Source organism: Cyprinus carpio, chromosome A8 (genome assembly GCF_018340385.1).
Source record: "Cyprinus carpio isolate SPL01 chromosome A8, ASM1834038v1, whole genome shotgun sequence".
NCBI classification, from domain to species: Eukaryota; Metazoa; Chordata; class Actinopteri; order Cypriniformes; family Cyprinidae; genus Cyprinus; species Cyprinus carpio.
Window position 1 is genome coordinate 24,986,464 of NC_056579.1, and position 22,276 is coordinate 25,008,739.

At 40.3% G+C, this 22,276-nt stretch overlaps 1 protein-coding gene across 6 annotated transcripts in view; it reads left to right on the plus strand.

Moving 5' to 3' along the window:
- LOC109070715 (protein bassoon-like) overlaps positions 1-22,276 on the plus strand; it is a 120,617-nt gene that overhangs the window by 92,829 nt on the left and 5,512 nt on the right. For 5 of the 6 annotated variants that reach the window (XM_042762921.1, XM_042762923.1, XM_042762928.1 and 2 more), the window contains 4 exons: positions 17,249-17,380; positions 17,570-17,626; positions 19,933-20,061; positions 22,138-22,220. In XM_042762921.1, coding sequence (XP_042618855.1) covers positions 17,249-17,380; positions 17,570-17,610 — 173 coding nt within the window. In that variant the 3' untranslated portion in view covers positions 17,611-17,626; positions 19,933-20,061; positions 22,138-22,220. The remainder of the gene's footprint in view (positions 1-17,248; positions 17,381-17,569; positions 17,627-19,932; positions 20,062-22,137; positions 22,221-22,276) is intronic. The other variant, XM_042762922.1, reaches the window with a different exon arrangement.

Sequence of the window (22,276 nt, forward strand, 5' to 3'; positions counted from 1 at the left end):
GCAGCTACTGTCGGATCATCAGGATGGAATGAGAGGTAGAGTTGAGTGTCATCAGCATAGCAGTGATATGAAAAGCCATGTTTCTGAATGACAGAACCTAGTGATGCCATGCAGAGAAGAGAAGTGGTCCAAGAACTGAGCCCTGAAGCACCCCAGTAGTTAGATGTTGTGACTTGGACACCTCACATCTCCAAGATAACTTGAAGGAACTATCTGAAAAATAAGACTCAACCCACTGGGCTGCGGTTCCTGAGATGCCCTTTGCCAATAGGGTTGACAGGAGGATCTGGTGGTTCACTGTGTCAAAAGCAGCAGACAGATCCAGCAAGATAAGTATTGAAGATTTGGAATCTGCTCTTGCCAGTCTTAGGGCTTCAACAACTGAGAGTAAGACTTTCTTGGTTTTATGTCCATTTCTGAAACGTGGTTGAACACAGCTCGTTCTAGTGTTTTTGCAATGAAAGGAATAACGGAAACTGGTCTGTAGTTTTCTAAAAGATATTAGTTAAGGGTGGATTTCTTAAAGTCCCCCTGTAGTCAAAAATGTTATCCTTTAAAACTCATCTTTGATCATCAAAATGTCATATTTTAATGTTTTTTCTTGTTAAAGTTTTCTCATGCCTTAAAATAGCTTGAATGCAACTCTACACCCTCATTTACTATAAGCTAGGGCTGTGCGATATGGACAAAAAAAACCTATCACGATTTCTTTGATCAATTTTGCGATTTCAATTTTAATCACAATTTTGACACACACAGACATGTTTTACAGTCATAAATGCATTCAATGTGAATTTGAAACATATTTCCAAAAGAAAACCAATTAGAGCTTTATCAAAAAGTTGTAAAATGTCTCTAGAACGGACATATGTCAAAATAATCACTAAGTAAAGGTGCGACAAAATGTCTAGACATTTTTTTTTTTTTTTTTTTGCTGCCATGCATTGGTCATAAAGCTCATTGTAGCGGTGCCTCAGATGTTGAAATAGATTTGTTGGGCCAGGTTCACACGTACTCCTCCTGCAGTGCATATACAGTATGTGTATGCGGTGCAGAAGCAGCATGGACTCATTTTGCTTTCGCACAGGATGCGTTTGCAGTCCGCTCCTGATCCGCGGCTGTTTACCACAAACACAACATTTATCCATTATTTTGATTTCCAGTCCAAACGTTGTTTCTGAAAATGCTTTTCCGCATTGTGATTTTATTTTATCACAGTACAGTAATACAATCTTTCATAGACATATTCACGTTTAAACCTCTACGAGTTCCATCTATTATTGCCTTATCTAAAAGTGCACTTTTCCTTGTTTTAAATCTAGCCAAAAACCATGTGTTGACTGTGAAACAGTAGACATTAATTATATGCATTTATTGTGTAATTACTAAATTTCCATGGCCATGTTCACTTTTTAACGTGAAACATTTGCTGTCACTTTAATTCAGCGTGTGCACTGCAGCACAGCAGAAATGGACTCTGTACGGAAACGGTAGCTGCATGACTGCTGCAGATGCATCGCTCTTGGAGTATGGCGTTATTTTAATGACAAATGTTAAAAGCGCATTATTGTAGCGCAAATGCACCATAATATAATGCGTGAGCGTGAATCTCTCCGCTCACACGCAGATTTCCTTTGCTCTTGTACAAAACCACACGCACGCGCTCAGATACACGCTGCTCTCGCCCGGAGAGAGTGTGTGCACTTAAAACGTGTCTCTCCTCTCACTCAAACTGTGTCCTGTGCACTCACAAATCTCTCTATGTGCTAGATATTAATTCTTCACGCCTGTGATGTGCGGTTGTCAATGCGGGAGAGGTGAGTCTGACTCTTGGCTATTTTACACTGCTGCTACAAGTTATAATTCAAGTTAGTGGTTCTACATACAAATAAATAAGAGCCAACAGTACATGACATCGTGAATATAGGGGGAAATATTAACAGGTAGCAAAAATTCTACAGAAAAATATAACTGTTACTGGATTAACCTGGCTGCCTTCTCACTAGACCCTCTGCTTTGCAGCACTGTTAATATGCTAAAGATAGGATCCCTTGATGCACGACTGGTTATTGAATTTTGTGATGTAGCAAAACAAAGGCTGTTTCAAACTGCTTTTCTGTGACTGCCATTGGTAAACTACAGTTTTAAGGAGAAAATACTCTTCAATGTAGTTGGTAAATGGATTGGCACATGGTTTGTCTAAAAGCATATTAAAAACACCACATAGACAAATAAATAACATTAAAAAACTTGATTTTCACCACAGTGTTTAAATAGAGGGGTAATATGAGCCTGTCTAAATGCTGAGAGAAAAACACCAGTGTGAAGGGGTGTGTTGATGTGAGCGAGTGCAGGTACAACTGCAGGAGAAATGACTTGAAGGAGATGAGATGGAACAGGATCAAGCAGACAAGTAGTAGAATTTATTTGGCAAATGTATTTCCTTCTCCTATTATTCGTATTAACTCTTTTTCGCACAAGTCAGAAACCACTTCAAGTGAGCGTAAAATAAGGGATTTTTTGGTTTGTTTCCATCACTTGTTTCTGATGTGATACTTCAAAATGAGCATAACAACAGTGTGATGGAAATATAGCTTCTGTGTCAGGTAGGCCTCTCCAGTCTCCATCTAACCATTAGACAACCAAGTGTTGGGAAAAGCTGACAATTTAACTCATCAGTGAAGGTGATGAAACTTTTGCAAACCTCAGCATGGCTGTCCTTTGCTTCTCATTAATGAAGGACTTTTTTCAATTCTTTGAACGACTTCAACCCTGCCCCTAGGAGCCTGTTTCGAACCATTCTTGCCATGCTTTTCGCCCCAGCTGCTGTTTGCCTTTTTTTTTGTAGGTCACTTGATGTCATCCTATAGTTGTTGAGTGACATTCGCAAGAATTGGCAGTCATCCCGGTCAGTGGAAAGTCATTTTCGCCATTTGCCGGTCTGTAGCTTGTCCCCAATGTCTGCTGCTTGACCTTGTGTGGAAGGAAGCAACCTGGCACGCACTGTATCCCTCTGCCAGTAAAGCCAGAATTGAACCCTTATTTTCCTCAATCAAAAATTTTCTTTCAACTGGCATGGTCAATAGTTATTATTTGATTTCAGTTACTTTTGAGGCACTCTAGCACTGTTTTTGCCATTAAGCTGGTCCTATTGCAAGGGGATAGTGATGACCACAGCATTGGTTTTTATACTTTTACTCATTAAATAAGATTTGGTTGAGGTGATCACCTAATCAGTACTTCATTAAACAGAATTGGGGTGTGCCTGTATTGGCATTCAACAGACACTGGAATGGAATGACTGCCATACAAGTAGAGATGCTTATTTAAGAAAAAATTGGAGTGGTTTCTTTTTTTTTTAGAGAGAGCGGTATGTCTATTCATGCAGCTGCAGCATATCTTACACGTTCACAGCAGCATGTCTGTGTATCTATTGTAGCAAGTTTGGTGGAAAGAGTAAAATATAAATATACTCAGGTAAAAGTATCATTACAGGGTTGTAACTTTGGAGGGAAATTTTACGATCCTTTGTCTCTACCATGGTGTTTCGCATGAGAAGAATCTTCAAGATTCTTATAATACTAATGTGTTGCATAGGTATCAACATGTAATATACACTGTCATTTAGATCATGAAAATACGAACTCATAGATACCAAACATGGTATAGGTGAGGTTATATTAACTAGTGATCTATCATAACACATGCATAAAACAGTATACAAACCAAAATACAATATACAAGAACAGTACTAATAAACAAAAAGGACTTGAGGATATGCGTGTTCATTTAAAGAAAGTCTTGTCTATGAATTAATTAGAGAACAATCCATTTCTCTGGGCATTATGTGTCTTGCCTATGAGGAAAATGAGTGAGAATTGCTCTGCCCGCATTCCTTTGGGCAATAAAAACAGTGTTATCAGCACTGGTTGCCATGGAACCAGAATTCTGTTCTGCCTTTCTGAGGTGTTAGATCCATTTCGGTGCATACTAAATCTGTTCCTCCAATTTCAATACAATAAGCCATGGTGAGCTGTTTTTTCATATTTCCAAGCATTTTAGAGTGTACCCAACACTCTTTTTCACAAAATAAATAAATAAATAAAATAAAAATAAAACAAGCATCACTTAAAATGTACTCGAGTAAAAGTACACAATTTTAAACTACTCAAAAAAGTAACATTTCTGATAAAAAAAACTCCTTTTTTTTTCTTTTTTTTTTTTGTCAAATAAGTTTTTATTTAAAGACAATGATTTTGAAGATGGATTTGCAATCTTACATTTTTGCCTCTTTTACCTGTACAAAGATTACAGTCAAAATATAATCACAAACCATCCCTTACCAGACCTGTTTACATTAAATTGCAAAGTATGATGCAGAAATATTAAAACATTACATTAACAAATGATGCATTAGTCCATAGGGTTTCCATCAAGATAACAGAGAAAAGGGTGCCAGATTTTGTCAAACAGTATCTAATTCGTTCCAAATGTAAAGTAGAAATCATCTCTCCAAGCCATAATTTGACAGTAGGAACCTCCTTTTTTTTCCAGAACGACAATATTAAAGGTGCCATAGAATGCAAAAAAACACTTTTATAAGGTGATTGAACACAGTTGTGTGGCCGCAGTGTGTGAAAACAACCAGCCTATTATGGTAAAAATCCACTCACTCATTGTTTTATAATCCAAAAAAATCATAAAAAGAATTTCCAAATGTGCAGTTCCAGACTATGACGTCATACTCGGTGAAAGTCCCACCCATTTGTGACGCTCTCTGCGTTATACACAGCCCTGAGTGAGAAGCAGCGTCCACCATTTATGTTTTCTTGCTGTAGCTGCTGGAGGTACAATCAGCCCCTCCAGGATTTCACGATTTTGCGATCGCTGAATTTATCGCAAAATCAAGCAAACTCCGCTGTTTTCACAAAAGATCGCAAATTTTCGGAATTGCCACAAATTTTCTGCAGAATTTGGGCTTAGAAGCGTCCCGTGACGTCATTGCAATGCGCATTCAGTCATAGAAAGGCCTTGCGTTCTCATCATGTTCTCATCATTGGATAAACAAACTGAAAGCGGAAACGAATCCGCGCTACTAGTTCGGGCTACGCAGACCATTTATCTGCTCGAGCCGGAGCCGCGCGCTGATCTTGATCACGCAACACCGTTATACACAGCGCTGGGAGATACAGTGTGAAGAAAGCAGTAGAATTCCCCACAGAATCAATTACATCTCTGTGAAATCTTGTGAGAAGCATTAAAATTCAGCAAAGAATTATGTTAAAGCTGATATCAGAACAAACACCACTGATGTGGAAACCAGGAAAAACATTGTTCAATAAACACAAATCTCCACCACCGTTCACCATTGATTTAACAGTAAAACCACAGGAACAACTTGTGGCAGAAATGGTGTAATGTTTTCAAGTGATTTTAAATGCTTCACACAACTTTTCCCAGCACTTCAATGCTTTAAGTATTACCGAATTTGAAAGGTATTTTTAATGTGACGATATTTGTTCATCCTTAATAGGTTTCCCCCATGTATAAAAACTAAAAGTTTTATAATGTAGGAAAGCACACTTATTTAAAAAATAAAAAAAGATATTAAATGACCAATACTAGATGGCTGCAGAGAAGTACTTATAGGCCATTTCCACTCTCTAATATAGCCTATATATTTTTGTATTCATTAAATTATATTTAGACATTATGAATGACAGTAATAAAAGTACATTTTATCAGATGTAATATATTTATTACATCTGTAAGACGTCTGCTAAAGATCTGGGAATCATCTGCTGTGTACTCTGATAAATGTCTCAGAAGCAGTTTTACATGCATTCTAATAAATGTCTATTTGACATCTGACAGGAAACATCTTAGAGACGTACTGCAGATGAACAAGCACTCTTAAAAATACATCTTGCATATGTAAATGCAGACATTAGATGTCTCCAAGATGTACATGTGTGATTAGGATGAGTGCTTCACTGTCAGGTGCTGGTGCCACCTTCTGTAGAACTTAATGGCACTAGTGCTGATGTCATCAAACCTTAGTCTGGAGACCTACAGTGGTTCTTGAAATCAGAAAAGTCATAACGGTGTTAGAAGAATGTTGTCTGTGGTATATTTTCACTGCAAAACAAAAAGAAATGCTGCAAATATCATTGCAAATTTTGAGAAAAGCCACAGCAAAATGAGTAATTTTGATCACAAAAATAACAAAAAATAAATAAAAAAAATTGTGAAATCCTGGAGGGACTGTACAATGCCAGCTCCAAAGGGTCATTAAAAGTGTCGTGTTGGGATGCACCAAGGAACATAGGAGTCTCCATAGACTGCTGAGGACACTGTGGTTACATTTCATTTTCAAAGGAAATGTCCCGGAAAAAAAAACAGAAAAGTCTTATACATTTGTGCTAACATTTTATGCTGGACTGCCTCACAAACAAGGGTCAGTTCAGCGCTGGAGTTGTGCAAAGATTGCTTCTGAAAGAGGGATCCATACCAGTGCTTTGTGTGCAAACGTCCAGACTCCAGACAAAGTAAGCATCACGTATCATATTTTGTTTTCCAAAAGAGCTTCTTGGCTCTCTGTTAGGCTAATGTTGCTAAAGCTACCATTGTCTCTGCCTGTTTTCACTAATGCTGCCTTCATGTGTCAACTGCCTTCGTCTCCTTCCTTAACAAGCTAAATGACTTTTATGCTCGCTACGACAGTGACAGCAAGGAGACGGCCACCAAGATCACACTCTCAGCAGACCACCAACCTCTCAAACTCACCTCCACAGATGTCTACACTGCATTGAGCTGGATCAACGCACGCAAGGCTGCTGGCCCGATGGCACTCCTGGACGTGTGCTTAGGGCATGTGCAGAGCAGCTTGTAGGGGTCTTCACAGACATTTTCAATCTGTCCCTCACCCAAGCAACTGTGCCAACATGCTTTAAGTCCACATCCATTGTGCAAGTGCCGAAACACTCCTCACCGAAATTTCCTGAATGACTACCACCCCATAGCACTCACACCTTGTTATGAAGTGCTTTGAGTGACTGGTCCTAGCACACCTCAAGAACTGCCTCCCACCCACACTGGACCCACACCAATTTGCCTACCGTAGCAATAGGAGCACAGAGGATGCAGTATGCACAGTGCTGCACTCTGTACTCACACACTTGGACTATAACAACACATATGTACAGATGTTGTTTGTTGACTTAAGCTCAGCATTTAACACTGTCATTCCCTCCAAGCTGACCGTTTGTTTTGGAGACCTGGACATTAACACCTCCCTCTGCAACTGGATTATGGACTTTCTGACCAACAGACCTCAGCATGTTAGGTCAGGCCACACCTGCTCCACCACAGCGTACCACAGGGCTGTGTGCTGAGCCCATTCCTCTACTCACTCTACACCCACGACTGCAAGCCTGTGTATGGATCCAACTCAATCATCAAGTTTGCATATGACACCATGGTGATTGGCCTCATCAGAGACAATGATGAGACTGCCTACAGGGAGGAGGTACAGCACCTGGCCACATGGTGCGCTGACAACAACTTGCTCCTTAACACCAGTAAGACAACGGAGCTTATTGTGGACTTCAGGAAGAAGAAAGGAAGCATGCATGACCCCATCCACATTAACGGGATGGTTGTTGAATGTGTCTCCAGCTTCAAGTTCCTGGGAACCACCATCTCGGAGGACCTGTCCTGGACCACAAACACCTCCAGCCTGGTCAAGAAGGCTCACCGGCGCCTCTTCTTCCTCAGGACACTGAAGAAGAACCAGTTGTCTTCAGCCATCCTGGGGAACTTCTACCGGTGTGCAATCGAGAACATCCTGACCAGTTGTATCACAGTCTGGTATGGGAACTGCTCAGTTTCTGACCGCAAGGCACTGCAGAGGTTGGTGAAACCACCCAACACATTTCGTGTCCTTGTCGATACGTGGGCAGTGGTATTGAGAGAAAACGCGGTCTACGTCGAGCTCGCAGCATTCTTAAGGACTCCTTTCACCCTGACCATAGACTGTTTAACCTCCTGCCCTCCGGGAGGTGCTTAAGGAGCTTCCGGACAAGGACCAGCAGACTCAGGAACAGCTTTTTCCCTACAGCTGTCTCCTTACTGAGCTGCAAACCCCCACCCCCCCACACACACACACACACCACACACCACTACACACTCCTCACCCCTCCTCATCACCTAAAAAATTTACAAAACAAACAAACAAAAAAGTTACACTTGTTATTACTTGCACTACTGTCTGTACATCCAGATTACTGAATGATCCATTTGCACACTGGAATATTTTTCTATGCACTTTTTAAATGTCCATTGGACTAGTGTTTTGTACAGCTTAACACATCGCCTTATACATATTCATTTGTAAATGATGTTCATATGTTCATAGTTTATGCTTGCTTGTACATACACTTATTACGTAATCCATCTGTATAGTAAGTTTATAGAACACCTCTCTGTATTTCATGCTGATGGTTTTTAAAAATCTGTAAATTATGTCCATAGTACTGTATATTAATTGTACATTTGTAACATATTGTAGACACTGTGCATCCTGTACTTACTACTTATTGCACTTCTGGTTAGATGCTAACTGCATTTCGTTGCCTTGTACCTTACATGTGCAATGACAATAAAGTTGAATCTAATCTAATGTGCTACCAGAATGAACGTGAATAGGAATGTGGTAGTTAAAAATTGCATTTGGAAGCAATGTGAGGTCAGTAACAGAGTCACTACCAGTTAAACCATAACACAGTGTAATGTGTGCCCCAGTATGCTCTGCACTCTTCTGAGAAGGGAGGCGGGAGCACCAGCTCATTTTCATTTAAAGGGGACATACACATAAAAGGTGTGTTTTGGCTCATACCCTAAAAGTGGCAATTTCAACAAGCTATTAAACATTATCTGTGGGGTATTTTGAGATAAACCTTCACATACACACTCTGAGGACATTGGAGAACAATTTTAAATATTGTATCAATGCATTCTGTGGCACCTTTAACTTCTTGGCTGTAATTAAACCGTATGCAAGCAGTATGTGTTGTGCTCCTGATAATGGATGCATACGTTCAGAAAGTCCCAGAATGAAAAGCACCGGATCCGGCTGCATTTGGACTCTTAAAATCTCTGAAGCATCAAAAATTCCATTCCAGTAGGTCTGTATCTTTGAGCAAAAAATTAAACTATGGGACAAATCAGCATCTACTGAATTACATTTGCCAAAGAGAGGTGAGACATTATGGAAAATCCTATGTAGTTTCTTTTTTGAAAAATGTAGTCTGTGAATGAACTTAAACTGAACAAGGCAGTATCTAGAATAAATACAATGTTCATTAATATCCTTTAAACTTGTCTGCCACCTTTCCTCAGAAATTTACAACTCCTAGTTCTTTCTTCCATTGTTCCTTAAGAAAACTTGTAGAGGGAGAAATAAAGGATTGCAGCAGATCATAAATTATTGATAATGCCTTTTTACTTCCTTTACACTAATCAAGACACTTATCAATAATCTGATAAAAACTACTTAATTGAGTATCCATACCTGCTCTGCAGCAGCAGTAGCAATAGCATCCATAGCGGATCTAGTTCACCAACACCAAATACAGTAACACTAAGATGCAGAACCTGACAGAGAACCAGCAGTTATAAAGCAACGTTGATAAGAAAGGAGGATATTTGTTACCTTTTTCAGAGTTATAGATTTAATATTGAAAATGTCAACAATATATTATGATCAGGTAATTTTGAATCACTCATTTAATTTGTGAAATTAATAATCTAATGTCACATAAATGCACTGGTTATGTCAGCATACCTGTCTCAAAAGTCTTCCAATTCAATGACAGCTGCCATGGTGAATCATGTGAGTCAGATTATTGACAGCCATGTGGTCATACTATTTTATTCACACAGTTAATGTTTCTGAAATTACTTCTAGGACTGATAAATCAGTATTCTTTAATGGAAAACCCCATAGTTGACAAGATATGGTATTTTGCTCACCTGAGAGACACAATCTTCAGTAGGCTACATTAGTAAGTCAGCTCAGATATTTGGTCAGGGTACATGTCTCTTTTAATAAGTATTAAGTCTGAGTAAGTCTACCTTCCTTTTCCATTTATTATAAATTCTTAAACACTAAATACAGAAATATGTAGAGTTTTGATAGATTTGTTAGACCAACCATTTTAAGTGTAGTCTGCCCCATGTTTCTTGGTCGGGTCTACCAAGTTGTATACATGTGTCCAGGTCCTTCTGTGGATTTACCCTGGGTTTTGTATCTATTAAAATACTTTTTCGGTTATCCACGTCACCGTCGTTCCTCCCAGCACAGTTCATGACAGAAGACCTGACCGACAACAGAAAATAAAAAGGTTAAGTTGTGTGTTTCTCCTCCATTTTGTTTCTACATTTTATTCAGTGTTTTTTGGTTCGGTTGATGGTCCTCAAATGGATCTCCCAGCCTTGGTAGAGTGGGTGGATACTGGCGAGAAATGGATGCCCGTTAACCATCTGTTCCGAGAAGGATCTCACCATTTCCACTCTCGACCCATAGCCCAGCCCACCATCTCCTCGCTGTGCGGAGCCCAAGCCCAAGCCCACTGAGGAAGGAGAGCCAGTTCCAGTGGAGGATTGCCCCGGAGGCAGAGCCCAACCCGTCAGACCAGGTGTGAGAGCCGGCGACAGTGCCCACCCCGAGGGAGTAAGGCGTGTACAGTGAGAGTGCGGAGTGGAGCTCTGCCCACTGCACTGCAGCTGAGGGTTAGCTTATAGTGCATCTAGGATTAATGAACTTGGAGGTGGACCTTATAGACTGCAAAACAGATCTGGAGGCCGACTTGCCCCAACTCCTCTCTCCTTTGTCCCTGCTGGTCCCATCCAGCCCTCGTTCGTATACTGTCCCCATGTCCAGCCCAGAGTTGGCTCCCGTTTCCCAGTCCAGCTGAGAGAGAAACTCTGTCCCTGAGTCCAGCCAGGAATGGGCTTTGAACCCAGAGGGCAGCCCCGAGAGCCCAGAGAATCACAAATATCCACCCACCCGTCCGCTCGCTCCTGCGACCTCTACCACTGTCATCTGGCAACCCTTCTGCTCACCCTTAGCCCACCATCAGTATGGTTTGGGCCCCGCGGGTCTGCCCATCTCCATCGTCATTGAGGCTGGAGCATCCCTCACCTCCACCTCCAGCCTCTGTGGCCCGGACTCTGCCTCGGCCCGTAGACCCAGCGGCTCCACCTTGGCTCCTAGCTCCCTCACCTCCACCATTACCCATCGCTCCACCAGCTCCACCGGGCTCCATCTTCCCTCCGGCTCCGCCTTGGTTGGGTGTCGACCCACCAGCACCTCAGGACTGCGCTCCTCTGGTTTTATCTCGTCGCTCTGTCCCCCCGGCTCTGTTAGGCTCCTCCCTCCCGCCAGCTCCAGATTTGTGCTAAGTCACTCTGGATCTCCGCCTCGGTCGCCAGAGCCCTCGGCTCCCCCCTGGCCCCCCGGATCCTTGGCATCCCCCAGGCTCATTGGCTCTCCGTCTCCGCCTCTGGCTGCTCTGCCACCTACTCAGCCACAGTTGGTTGGCACCCTGGAGTCGTCAGCCATTGCTCCTCCATGGCTCCTCCCTCTGTCGGCTCCTCTGTGGTTCGCCATGTTGGCTGTGGCCTGGGTCCCACCTAGCTCCTCCTGCTCCAAGTCCCTCCTGTTATCTCCCTGACTCCTTTCTCTGATCCACCCTGGGTCCTTCTGTTTCCTCCTTGGCTCCTCCCTCCATCCTCACCTCCCTGGACTCTGTCTGCTGGCCCTCTCCCCTCACCTGTCTATCCCTCGTTAAGTTTAGTATTTTAAGTGTAGTCTGCCCCATGTTTCTTGGTCGGGTCTACCTGTCTGCTATGCTGCTGAGTGGTTGCAATTGTAGCTCTGTGTAGCTCAGTTTTTCTTTTGGAATCTCTATCTTACTATCACTCTCTTAATTAAACTGCTAAAATATAACTTAAGAAACCATAACTCAAACTTAACTCACCATATTTCTGATATTATCTATCAAACTAATTTGACATGGTTCGCTTTTTAATCTAAACTACTAGTGCAGCACTTTAGCGTTCTGTTAGTTTGAGATACATCCAAACTTCAGTTGAGGTTAGTAAGAATGTAAGGGCCTTAGATATGTTTTCGGATGCAAAGTCCCCACTGCAGGGCGACTGGGTGATTGTAAGGTGGCATAGTTTTGGGACAAAACACAGCTCTTCCGTTCCGATTAAAACATTAAACAGGTTCCTCCTACTCGTGACACACCCACTGAGAAACCTGTGGAAAATGTCCTAGTTATTGGCAATTCTATTGTACAGAACATGAAATAGAGACACCAGCCACCATAGTCCAATGTTTACTGGGAGCCAGAGCACCTGACATCTTGGCAAATTTAAATGTGTTGGCTAATGGTAAACGTAAATTCAGTAAGACTGTTATTCATGTTGGCACTAATGATGTTCGACTTCGCCAGTCGGAGATCACTAAAAATAACATTAAAGAGGTGTGTGAACTTGCAAGTTCGATGTCAGACACTGTAATATGCTCTGGTCCCCTCCCCGTGGTGATGAGATACATAGCAGACTGTCATCACTCAATGGCTGGATGTCTAAATGCTGCCCGCAGAATAACATCGGTTTCATATACAATTGGACAAGTTTTTGGGGCAGACCTGACCTTCATCCCTCCTGGGGTGGTGCTGCTCTTCTCTCTAGAAACATGGCACATATTCTTAGAGTTTGTACTTGACTAACTGGGGCCCAGGTCAGGAAGCAGACAGACTGGCTAAACCAACTGTCTGCTAGCCACCTCACGTCACAGAAATTAGCTAATTCTCAGCACATATAAGCTGTGTCCCAAAGTTGAGTGTGCACAGGCCTCCGAAGTGCATGAAGGGCCATCCAAAGTGCGTGAGATGCTCCGCCTTAATAGGATTTCCTAATTCTATCACCAAGTGTTTCCGATTAGCGCTCTGTCACATAGCAACGGTGTGAGAAGTGCGATGATGAGAGGACAGTCCTGCCAGGATAGGTGGAGCCAGAATTGCTCGTTTTTGTTTTTATGATTTACTCATAATGGGGGAGACGGTGATGAACCTCAGGCTTAGCCAAGAACGAGGCCAGATAAGTTACACTGGTTTGCTGCAATCTTTGTCGGATTACAACTTTAAATGCAGGTACTGGCTTGGAACTTAATTGAATAATGTAATGATACATACGAAAAACTACAAAATGCACACATAGCAGTTCAAATGCTGACTGATATCTTACAAAGGTGCAATTTTATGTAGTTTATTATCTTGACCATATGTAGACAGGTTTGCAACCCATATTTTTTTAGGCAGTTAACCATAAAAATAAAACTGTACTTAAAAAAAAAATGAGCATAGTACAGCTTAATGTCCAGCAACTTTAAATTTAATAACCTTGAACATATTTAGAAGTAAACTGCAACATACACAGAAGTGCAGCAGTATTATTAATGTAAAACCATCCTGACAAATTATTTTTTTCAAGACAATACTCAAGACAATACTTTGTCTTGAAAAATACATACCTTTACATACATACCTTTACTTTTACTCTCAATACTTTAAGTATATTAGAGTATGCAAGATAATACTTTTGCTTAAAGGATAGTTCAGCCAAAAATGAAAATTGTGTAATCATTTACTCAACCTTCAGTTGCTCCAGGTTTGTAATTTATATTTTTGGGTGAACTATCCCTTCAGTTAAGGTTTTAAATATGAGTAGTAGTTTTTCCCCAATATGGTACTGGTAGTTACTAAAAGTAGTTTACTAAAGTATGTCAATATTTCTTGTACTAATTACGTTGTCATAGCTCTAAACAATTTCGCTTTTCCTTCTTTCCCTAAATCAGACTAGACCCCTGTACTGTAGGATAAAGCTGAATGTGCCAGCGCTGGACAGGTGTTTAATGGTTTTGTTTTGAGCAGGGAGACCCTGACTGTGCTGCTGGATCTACTGGGAAGTGAACAGCAACATGGATGGTGTGCCACGATCCAGACCCTGGTGTTTCTCTTCTGTCTGCCAGCAGTACAGATGGTCTCCAGAGTGTTTGACATGTGCCTCGTTCCACTGTCACCGCATTGTCCTCTGAGTCTCTGAGGAGGTGCTGGCCATTCACCAAGAGATTGACCTCCTGAAGACCCCAGAACACATGGAGGCATGGCTAGGCTCAAACTGATGGTGTTTTTCTGATGTTAAACCGAAGCTATGTTGTAAATAGTTGTAAAAAGTACTTTCTATTATGTATAGAACAATTTGTTTTAATGTGTAAAAAAGTATTTACAGGACAAACAAATAAACATAAAAGAATGTTTTGTGAAAAAAATTATAAGCTACATTAAAAAAATTAACAATGTACATAAGCACTTTTTTTTTATTTATACATGTGAATATGCAAAACAAAAATACAAAATGTACAGTAAGTAGTCAGGCTTATTTACGAATAAATTACACACAAAAAAATGAATAATGTATACAATTTATGTATTTCATTTTTAACTTGCATCACAAAAATAAACTACGGAAATTAGGTTGTTTCATTGACAATATGACATTTAAAAAATATATTGGAAAAACTGTAATGTACTCATTTTTTTACCACTGTTTTCTCTTGGCTAATGAAGAATGTATTTGTTTGAGTTTGATGTCCTCCCTGTCCACTCGCTCCCTCACCTGTCTCAGGACACTTCACAATTTAACCATGCCTGTTAACAACAAAAAACACACGCTCACTTTCTCCAGAATAGTATTAAAACAAAAGAAAATGGAAACATTTATGAAAAAAGACAGGTTTGCAATCTTAACATTAGAAAATATGACACAGCAGGACATGCATACAAATACTGAAGTGCTTAAGTTTAGTTTAAAACATTTGTAGACATCTCTTGCATGACTGCACTACAGAAACACAACAAAGACCATTGCCTTATATAGTGGCTGTCTTATTGTTTGTGGGCTTTATGTTAAAAAAACCTGGCTTTAAACACTTTCGCTAGGTATTTGAGTAAATGAAAACACAATATTTACATTTTAATGTGAAGTCCTCCACAGAACTCTCACCTGCCTCTGAATATAAACACCTTCGTCATATGCACGCGAGTGATTCTGGGATATGGTAGGGTGCGAAGTGTCCATAAGATGTACACTTCATTTTCATGGGAAATGAAGGGCGCATTTGAAGTCACTTTCGAAATTCGTCAGCCTTCGTCGCGCCACAGTGACGCATTCGCACTTCAAATGCGGTCTTCGGAGTGCACATTCTGACTTTGGGACAGCTTACGTCGTGATGCTGTGACGCAATCGCACTTCAAATGCGCACTTCGGAGTCCATGCACTTAAGTTTGGGACACAGCTATGCGTATTTTGAATTTGGGTTATGTTGCGTAGTGATGATACTTGGATCATTATCTAGTCTCGTGTATACTCCACAAAGCAGCTTGTATTGCATGTAGGGAAAGTACATCTACATACAGAAAAGCCTTAAATACTGTTAGATCTGCTTACTTTTCATTTAGAAGAAAACAAACACAACCCCAGGTATTTATTAATTCTAATTATTTCTGAACTTCTTTACTTACATTATAGTCCTTTCAACCGCTGTGATCTCAAAACTATGGTCATTTGATAATACCTAGAATATCAAAATCAACTGCGGGCGGCAGATCCTTTTCCTATTTAGCGCCCAAACTCTGGAATAATTTACCTAGCGTTGTTTGGGAGGCAGACACAATCTGTCTGTTTAAATCTAGATTAAAGATCCATCTCTTTAACCTGGCATAAACATAATACACTATCACATTTCTATAATTCAAATTGGTTAAAGGATTATTAGGCTGCATTAATTAGTTCAACCGGAACCTGGAATACTTCCCATAACACCCGATGTACTCACTACATCGTAAGAATAATGGCATCTACGCTAATATTAGTCTGTTTTACTCTTATTCTGAGGTCACCATAGCCACACGGATCCAGTCTGTATCAAGACCAGATGGTGGATCATCACCTAGAGACCTCTACAGCCCTGAATGTTAGCAGAGACCTATCAGATGTCCACTAGATGAACCCTAGAGGCAGATTTCCTGTGAAGACCTCGTCGGCCATCCGCACAAGACTACGGGAACCAGACAAGTCCTCTGCTCAATCTGATATGCATTGCAGCCTGGAATTAAACCACACCATGCTGGTTTCGTCTGGCCAGAGGAGACCTGGCCCCCTGACTGAGCCTGGTTTCTCCCAAAGTTTTTTTCTCCACTTCTGTCACTGACAGGGTTTTGGTTCCTTGCCGCTGTTGACTTTTGCTTGCTTAGTTGCAGACACAATTTCTGGCAACATTGTTGACACAAAACACTAACTGAAGAGAACTACACTGAGCTGGAAAATGACATCACTGAAACAACAATAAACTGTCTTTAACTGATTAACTAACTATTTCTTTTGTCCTCTTGCATTATCAGCACACGTTTTCCTGTTTAACACTGTAAAGCTGCTTTGACACAATCTGTATTTTATAAAGCGCTATATAAATAAAGGTGACTTGACTTGTGTTTTGGTATAATTTTTATTTTATGTATTGATATTTAGTTAAAGGTGTATTGAGAATTTGTGTATGATTAGTAAATATTGCGAAATGGGGAGGGGAATAATTATTTTTTTTTGTATGGCAAATGTCATCATTACAGTCATGTCAGTAAGAATACTCATGATGAGGAAGCTGACCTGTGGCAGAGAAATTCCTCTGTATATATTTCTAGCTGGGTTCAAGTTTGGTGAACTTTGAACTTGCAGTGCTGACCAATAGAAATTTCTTAAGTTGCCAGTTACCTCTCTGTAGGAGCTTCATTTAAGTTGCACTAAATATTCACAAAGAGGCAATCCTTCAAGTGGTGTCTACTCAGTTGCTTCTTTATAATGGCAATGGCACTGTTTGATAATATAAAATGTTGCAGAAAAAAGGCCTCACATCTCACATCCAGTCCTAAATTTTTTGGCTGTGGAATTTTGCCATGTAAAATGTCTTTAGCATTAATAGTGGCCAATTGCCTGTTCAGTATTTTCTTGGATTACTATCCAGATTTGCCATCCTACCTCTACCTAACTGCAGAGGGACATATGTGTCTGTTCACAGTGTTTCTATTTTCTAAACCTAAATCTCTTCTCCATAATTCTCTAGGCTCCAAATCAGCTCCAAGGCCTGGTGGAATTGGCAGTGCAACTGCAGGTCAGTCGGGTGTAGAGGGAGAGAGCATGCTTTCTAAAATGTTGCCTGGAGGAGCTGCAGAGCAAGCTGGCAAATTAGGAGAAGGTGAGCAAAGCAGTGGTTACTTGGTCAGTTACTATTAACAGACTAGTTGAAATAGTACATGGGACAATCAAACTTGCAAAAACACATATGTTTATTTTTACAGATACAATGCTTTTTATAACCAATGGTATTCTCACTATTTTCTCTTTTACTTTCATTTATTTTCTTTTGTTTTTGTGATTTGCACAGCCATATCTGGATTTGGCAAGAAGTTCACCTCCTTGTGGTGAGGTAGTACAATTAAAGGTGGGTGCAGTTGCTTTTCAGTAATTGGACCCTGACCAATGACCATTGTATGAATCTATAGTCTGCCCCGATCCAGATTCCACTTCACAATATGTTTGATCATGCTCATTTTCCAAAATGGCTTAATTTTTATAGAAAAGAAGAAAGTCAGCAGTTATGTTGTTTGTAGACCATTTGGGATGATCACATCCTGAGCAAATGGTGACCAATTGTAGAATGGGAGCAGGTGTGGGACACTGAGAACCATCTCAGACAAAGGGGTGTCAGAACTTAATTAACATACAGACCACAGCTGTAATGACAGGAGCAACTTCATTTACATTAAGGGTAGTAAACTCTAAGTGTATAAAATGTTTGAGCATAGGATATTCGTGGTTCATTCCGACTCCGCTGAACCCAAGGTATTACAGGTACTTTGTCACTGCTATGCTGCAATAAACATCTTTATAAAGATTTTCGACATCCTCATCAATTTTTCTTACATTGGCGAGCCAGCCAGGAGAGAATTCCCAAAAAAGCAGGCAAAGGTAAGAAAAGCTTTTTTTTCTTCTTCTTCTTCTATGTTGTTTTTGTCAGGGAACCCCCTCGTTTAAAAAAAAAAAAAATCTAGAAAATAAATTTTAAGGACAGAAGAGAATTTGGTTTAGTCAGTATTAGCAGGAGGAGATCTTAAGCCTATTCTGTACAAATGCTGTTTAAGAATCTAACGGAACTGAATCAGCCCGATGTAGTGTGGTAGCAGAGTTGTTGTTGTAGCCATTTAAGAAAGTGTATTTTTATTTTATATTGTGTTCAAATATTATTTGTTTGTGTTTTGTTTAGTTCAGTTTCCTAATTAAGAACATTGTAAACGTCATAAGGGGTGGTAAATCGGACGGCAGTATGCCGGAAGAAAGGAAGTGGGTCAGACATAATATTTTGACCACTTCATACGTTTTGTTTGTTGAATTTCTTTTTTTGGAACGAGTTTCATTTGGTATAATTTGTATCTTAATTTTAATGTTTTTTGTTGGACAATTATTTACCTAAATAAACAAGAAGAATGAATAAATGTTTCATGGAAAATGAAGTGTGTTCAAGACAAGGCCTGTTACCATGCTTCCGCGGCCAAAACAAAGGCCGAAACAACAGTTGTATTTGACTTATTATTTCTAAAGTTACTGAAAAAGATTTGTATGTTTCTAACATAATTGAAACAGAGTTAGTTGTTGTTTTAATTCTGATTAAATAAAGTAACTGAATTGACCCGACGCAGTGTGGTCACATAATTATTTCATTGTGTGTTATAGTGTAGTGTGTCCAATGCACCGTGACTCTCCAACGGAGAGTGGCCATGTCCTAAGCAGTGAACAATTTAGTTCAGAAGCCCGACATAGTGTGGCTGTTTTATTCATTTGCATCCAAAGCACTGGAGCTGTGAATAATTAGACAAACAGGTATTTTAAATTAACCAGATAATGTTCAGTCTGTGAAGGAATAAAGCCTATTGAATTGCTGAAGACAATTTAATAAGATTGTGAAAATGGATGAGCTGATAGTTAAATACATCACTAAGCATGGCTCAGTGGGAATTTTTGATGGGATAGATAAGGCAGATGATCCCTACGAGTGGGCTATGTCTCAATTCAAAAATTTTCCCAAAATGCTTGAAAACAAAGAGGGAAAAGTTGCTTATGCACTTCAAGCTATTTTTGCCTCAAACAAGGTAACTAAGTAAAGAACAGAAAACAAGTTGCTAAATTCTCAAGTCAGCAGCTATGTCATATCATTGAGAAATTGTGAGACGAAAGTAATAATTTTGAAGGAACAGATAGTGAAATTGAGAAAAGGAATTTCAAGGTCCGAAACAGAGAGGCAAATATTTAGTTGTTTTTATGAAGGGACAGCTAGACAGTTGGTACATGCCCAATCCAATTCTGAATATGACGAGAATAACTGCAAGGAAGCCTTTAGTCAATGACATAATTCTTCAGATGATTCTGTGAGGTTCCCAGTAGCACCAGTGCAAACAAGACCGAATGGAAATGAGCATGAGCAAACATTTTGTGGAGTGGAATCTGGGCCGGGGCAGACTATAGATTCTTACACCATGTTGTAAATGTAATGAATAAACATGCTTAAAAAATAAGTTGCCAACAAATGAACATCTGTGTGTGTGTGTGTGTGTGTGTGTGTGTGTGTGTGTGTGTGTGTCAGAGAAATAAAGAAAAAGCAAGAGAGCAGCTGACTGAGTGCAGTGCATTTTAACAAGGTGGCATATTTTTAGCTTCACAGTGATTATTCTTATTGTTTCCATGTTATTTTAGGGAGTCTAAAATGACAGAGGATGTTTTTGTACCAGAAAAACCTATGAAGTTTCCCTATTATGTTTTAATTTAAAGAGAAGACAACTCAAGAAAGAATGTGAGAGGGAGAGAAGCTATCTGGTTGTTCTAGTAAGTATATGACAAAGTTTCAAATATTAGGGTTGGATGGTATTGTTACATTGGTAACATCTTGGTTACATGTGTAACCTTATTTCCCTGTGTCAGTAGCTGACAGTAGGGGCACACCCTCTGGTGTAATGATTGTCTGAAGCCTGTATTGAATTGCACCAATTTATTGGCACATAGCGTTAGCACTGTCCTTCTCTACTCAGGGAATCAATGTTATATACGTAATCACATACATATAAGATATTCACTTTCACAGGTTCCTTTCGATGCTGCATCAGTAGTTAATGCTAAGGGAATGCTAATAAAAGTGTGATAAAAAAGTGTGCAGAGACGCCCAGGCTGCCACACACAGATATCTTCCAAAGATAGTTCTTTAGTCAAAGCTTGTGAAGAAGCAACACTCCTTTAGTGTGAACGAACACTTAATGGAGCAAACCCTTTGCTAAGGCTACTGAAGCAAACAAGAAACTAGTCTGATTTATACTACTGGCTTGTACGGTCAACGCAAATTCTCAAAGCTCAAAACTTCAAAGACAAAGCCTATGCAACCTCTCCTTCTCATGCAACTCAGAAGTAGGAGGAGTGAAAGATTGCAAAACAACAGCCTGCCAGTGAAGCGAAGAAGAAACCAACTTGGGAAGGTTGGCAAGTATTGGGCTCAGCAAAACATTAACTAGACTGGGAAGTAAATCCTAACAAAAAGGGCTCACTGACAAAGTCAGTTGCAGGTCTTTTAAGAGAAGTGAGGGGGGGCCAGCAAGAGAACCATCTTGAGAATCATAATCTCATCCAAGGCTAATTCTAGAGGCTCAAAAGGAGGTCCTGTCAAACCCTCCAGGCCCAAGTAAAATATCAGAGAATCTAGCAGGCATCTTGCAGGAAGGTTTTATCCTTAGCCAGAGATAGCATGCGGTCACTACCAAACCCACCATCGAAAGACCAATAGCATGAGCCATGTGCTTAGTATCACAAAGCGAGTTCTCAGCTTCTCAGCTCTTTGACTGCCCCAGGGGTCAAACTGTAACCATCTTCCATCTCCTTAAGGACCTCCAGCTGGTGCCCTTTCAGGACTGACATTGTGTGCAGTGGCACACTTGCTCAACCAGCAGCCACATAGGACTCACCAATCAAAGCAGAAATAGTCCTACAGGGTTTGAAAGGTATCTTAGGCCTCAATTTCCGTAAGAGGGCCAACAATGGTGAGAGATGAGCCAGTAATGTCTCTTCCATTGCCAACATCTCTGAATATCCCTGTTAAGTGATCTTATAAATGGCCATGAAAACAGAAGCAGTCGAATCAGTAATCCATGCAGAGAAGGCCTGGTTCCAGGACCTTGAGATCTCACGATGGAGGTCCTATAAGCGCAACAGCGGCTTGCAGAGCAAATGCACTACAACCTGCTAACAACCACTCATCCAATTTGGAGTGAGCCCCTGGCTGGACAGACTCATCCCAATCTATCTTAATCATCCCAATCTATCTTAAGCATGTCTACACCATGAGTAATTACATGCAAATGCTCAGCAAATGCTAAGCTAAAGAAGGGCGAAGGTCAGCCTGAACTCCTCAAAGTCAGATGAGGCGGTAGATAACACATTAAATCTAAAATAGATCGCTTTACAAGTTTTTGAATTTGGACACAAATCCTCACATGCAAACTCCACTGAGACATATTAAGCACACAATCAGGAGAAAGCAAGAGAAAGAAATCCAAAGGCTTGCTCTCCATAGTTTCAAGATGGAATGCCAGTCCATGCAATCCAACAGTTTCAGAGCGAGCAACATGGAGAAGAGACGGTTTCTAGCACTATCTGCCAATAAATTGGTGTGATTGTATGTGGGCTAAAGCCAATCATCACACCAGCTACTGACACAGCATTGGAGTGAATCTATGAAAGGTAAAACAAAAACATACATGGCATTATGAGTAATTTTATTTCATGAAAACAAACTTCTCCATAACTATATAGTATTCATTATTGTTGTTGATAGTTGGTGATATTGCAACTTTTTACAAACCATCTTACAGCATTTATAGAACTGAATTTGTATTGTGTGTGTTTTAATCCAACCAGGAGTGGAATCACAAGACTTCGTAAACTCAAGGTCTGGGTCATAATTCAATGGTGGCAACACTGTTTGCTCTGAAAGTCAGACAGTAAGTAACTTCATAATTTGACATTTTGAAATATAAAAATGACATACTGTAGTCTT